The sequence below is a fragment of the Phlebotomus argentipes genome, unplaced genomic scaffold, assembly GCF_947086385.1.
Source record: "Phlebotomus argentipes unplaced genomic scaffold, Phlebotomus argentipes genome assembly contig_5, whole genome shotgun sequence".
NCBI classification, from domain to species: Eukaryota; Metazoa; Arthropoda; class Insecta; order Diptera; family Psychodidae; genus Phlebotomus; species Phlebotomus argentipes.
In genome coordinates, this window is record NW_026776165.1 from 968,219 (window position 1) to 971,703 (window position 3,485).

General features: G+C 43.8%; 2 protein-coding genes across 2 annotated transcripts; both read right to left on the reverse strand.

The window, feature by feature from the left end:
* Window positions 1-630: 630 nt before the first annotated feature.
* On the reverse strand, window positions 631-1,175 carry LOC132266170 (peritrophin-1-like). Its single transcript, XM_059767022.1, has 2 exons — window positions 880-1,175; window positions 631-817 (listed from the first exon to the last, which is right to left on the reverse strand). The coding sequence occupies exons 1-2, from the start codon at window positions 1,014-1,016 to the stop codon at window positions 703-705; spliced, it is 252 nt and encodes an 83-aa protein (XP_059623005.1). The 5' UTR covers window positions 1,017-1,175; the 3' UTR covers window positions 631-702.
* Window positions 1,176-1,754: 579 nt separating this feature from the next.
* LOC132256298 (endoplasmic reticulum-Golgi intermediate compartment protein 3) lies at window positions 1,755-3,340 on the reverse strand. The gene is made up of 4 exons (XM_059752633.1): window positions 3,165-3,340; window positions 2,939-3,097; window positions 2,628-2,871; window positions 1,755-2,527 (listed from the first exon to the last, which is right to left on the reverse strand). The coding sequence occupies exons 1-4, from the start codon at window positions 3,244-3,246 to the stop codon at window positions 1,831-1,833; spliced, it is 1,182 nt and encodes a 393-aa protein (XP_059608616.1). The 5' UTR covers window positions 3,247-3,340; the 3' UTR covers window positions 1,755-1,830.
* Window positions 3,341-3,485: the final 145 nt, after the last annotated feature.

A 3,485-nucleotide genomic window follows, 5' to 3' on the forward strand; every position in this document is an offset into this window, starting at 1 on the left:
CGTTGAAGGGCTCGCGAAGAGCAGGAAAGTGCACAAAAAAAAACGTAGTTTTCATGGCGACAAAGCTTCCTTCACTGATGAATTTTCCACTTTTGCGAGGGAATTTATAAGATAGTGGAAAGACTTGTGGAGAAAGTAAACTCATTTGAATGCTCTTGACACTAACTTATCAGATAAAAGGTAGAACTCATAATTTAAATTTTATGAAGGTGATTTATTTTTATCATTTAGCACGTTTAATGTTATGGAATTCCCGAAAACCAAATATTGGCAAGCACGTGTGTTTTTAATAACATTAACAATTTACCGAATCTTTGATAGCAACAATATACACATTTTCTTGTGCATTGATAAATTTCTAATCAGTAGAATTCAACCGTGAAAGCTACGAATTGATTCTTTGAACAAAAACATAAACATATATAGTTGTTTACATATCTTCTAATTTTCCGAAAATTTCACGGCAAACATGCAAAATGTTCGGAAGAAAATATGAATAAATTTCCGCATAATTAACTTTGAAGAAACCAAGGAAGAAACTGAAAGCCTTCCGGTTCACAATTCAATTCTCTTTTGGGGAAATCTGTCTGAAATCCTCATGACGAATGAGGAATAAGTGAAATTAGTGACTTAATATTGCACCCTATTTATTATTTCCTTGATTATTGCTGATGCCAGAACAATAAACGATGAGCGCTTCTCTCAATCCATGCAACCCGAAAGTCCAGCATATGTGCAAGTGTCTAAGACGAAACTAAAGCCCAATCCAGGCGGACACTCATTGAGAACGGCTTCTCCAGCTTTGCACACATAATATCTGAATGGTAAACAACAAGAGGGTTAATTACTTTCGCTCAACACACTCTGTCTTCTACTCACTTTTCACAATCCGTGTCATCATGGAGCTTCACTGCGACGTCTGGATCTGTTTCTGGACAATCACCTTTTGGCGCCGCCACTGAGAGACTCACGAAGAGCAGTAAAATGCAAAGGAATGCAATCAATGTGGCTTTCATGGCGACAAAGCGCTTCACTGCACAAAATTCAACACACCAGAGAGAACTTTGGACAAAACACCTTCCTCCTGCGACCGCAGACTTTGCGAGACAATGAAAAGTGTGAAGATCTCGCGTTGTATATATAACCTTGCCGGGACTTGATGCTAAAGTGTGGGGTTTTTTTTTTATTCAAATTTATAGAGGGGAGAGCGACTAAAAAGCAGAAAAACTCGTATATGACTAAGTGACAAAATGTTCTGACGCTCTATAAGTTTATTCCTATCATTCTTGTAAATACGGGAGATTGAGGCAGTTTCGGACGCTGAGTATAATTATTTATGCACACAACCGAAGACTTCTATAGCCTCCATGAGCACTTGAACGTATGAGAATGTCTTTCTTAACAAGATTTATCAGTTAATTATCATGTGATCCATACAGGAAAAGTGGATTTTGTGCTCCCAAAAACACACTTTTTCTCACTTGAATGCCAAACATTGCCATCAAATTTCTTGCTTGAAGGCATTTTAGTTTCATTTGCAGACTGAAATCATCAGTACAGAATCCAAGAAAAACAATACTTCGTGTGTGATGAACAATGAGTTTTCGCCTCATTTGAAAGAGATTCAAAGGCATTTAAACATTTTATGAGATAAAGCAATCATTTTCAACCAAAGATGTTGCTGAGAAAATGATTAGCAAATCGTTAGTCTTTAACTTAATTTCACTGCTATTGCTAAGAAAACAGCCGAGAAGTTGGTGTAAAAGTTTTGTATTTTTGGAAGTCAGTGCATCAGATCGTCACTACAGTCCACGAAAAGCGTGTCTGCGTTCAGCTGAACTTGCCCAGCTCGATCTTCTTGCGGATGGCATTGAGTGATGTGTGCAGCATGGAGTAGAAGATGCCGGCGACCGTGTAGATCCCGCCCACGATCGCGCAGATGTTGGTCGCCATGTGGCCCAGCGAGTTCTCCTTCTCCGTGTACTTCACCATAAGCGGGGACAGTTCGTAGCTGAAGAAGATGCCCGGCATACCGGACTCGCCCGTGACCACGGACACTACCTTCTGGTGGCGCGTAACGGAGAACTGGTTTGTGTGCACGGCCTCGCCGCCGCGTTTCACGTACAGCGTCGGCACGATCTTCACGTAGTACTGGAACATCGTGGCACCCTCGGACGTCACGGCGCTCAGCCGGTCCAGCGGATGCGTGTTGGCGAAGCTGATGCGCTCGCCAAACGACAGGTGATTGATCACGTGCGACGTGTTGAAGCTGGTGGACGTGTACGGCTGCACGTCGTGGATGTGCACGTGATTGATGGAGAAGCTCTGGCCGGGCGCCAGGTGGAAGCTGCCGCCCATCCGGTTCACCTCCATGCTGCCGTAGATCTGGCAGCCCTCCTTCAGCGCGTTGTCGCTGTGCGTCCTGCCCGAGGCGCGCTCGTTCTTGCACTGCTCGAAGTCGTCCGGATTGGGATTCCATCGCTTCACGCGATACGCGTCGATCACGTCCTGGCACGTGTTGCAGCAACTGCAAGAGGAACAAGGCATTTCAGTGAGTTTCATAGCAGGACCTTCACAGTGTCCGGAGTATCCTTTCGGCCCTAAAGGTGGTGTAAATCTCAACTCACTGCGTGTTGTTGAACTGGGCGCCATAGCAGCTGCCGCAAGCCGGAGTCGTGTTCTCCGGTGGCTTCTCAGTAGTAGGCTTGGCTGTAGACTGCTCGGCCTTCTTCACCGTTGACGTGATCATTTCCTTCACCGGCTTGTCACCCGTGATGACATTCCCGTCCAGATCCAGTCGCTGTTTGTACACATTGTGCTCAATGTGCAGATGCTGCTCGCCAGCTGTGTCCATTGCGTCCACACTGAGATCTGGCCATTTTCCAAGGACTTATTAGCAAGGACAATCCATCAATAGTCCGCATGCATTTGTACTTACAATCACATGAGATTTTCGGCACAGTAATGTCAAGGTTGATCTGCAATTTGTGACTTCTTGTCGTGTCCACGTACAATTCTTCCGATATGTTTGGCGTCAAGTATGCATTCACTTCCATCACGATCAGCACGCAAATGATCACAGAACTGAGAATTGTGACTGTAAAACATGAGAAGACATATGCTGTAAAGACTCGAGATAGTCAAAGACATTTTATCAATCTTACCAATTGCGCCCATTAAAGTCTTAAAACTAAACTCCTCGAAGGTTTTGGGGTAAGCGTCGAGGCGCTTCAGCACGTCTAGCATCTTGAAAGTCACTAGGAATATATACTTTTAGAGATTCTCATTAAAATTCCTCACGCTCTGTGTTTATGTTGCACCCATCAAAGCAAATTGCCAAATCTGCAGACGAACAATTGTGGTGTTTCCAAAAGTGTGTGTCAAGATTGCAGTGATCATTCACGACGCGTCATTTATTAGTGTAATTTTCGTGGGTAGAAAAAAGTGATGCGGGAAATTTAATATAGTTGAAACAGGTGAAAAAG

Excerpts from the sequence above, each read along its gene's own strand:
- LOC132266170 (XM_059767022.1), bottom strand. The coding sequence starts at position 1,016 with ATGAAAGCCACATTGATTGCATTCCTTTGCATTTTACTGCTCTTCGTG. Across the intron at positions 818-879 it reads GATGACACGGATTGTGAAAA|ATATTATGTGTGCAAAGCTG; the intron begins GTGAGTAGAAGA and ends TTTACCATTCAG.
- LOC132256298 (XM_059752633.1), bottom strand. The coding sequence starts at position 3,246 with ATGCTAGACGTGCTGAAGCGCCTCGACGCTTACCCCAAAACCTTCGAG. Across the intron at positions 3,098-3,164 it reads GACTTTAATGGGCGCAATTG|TCACAATTCTCAGTTCTGTG; the intron begins GTAAGATTGATA and ends CATGTTTTACAG. Across the intron at positions 2,528-2,627 it reads GCCCAGTTCAACAACACGCA|TTGCTGCAACACGTGCCAGG; the intron begins GTGAGTTGAGAT and ends TTCCTCTTGCAG.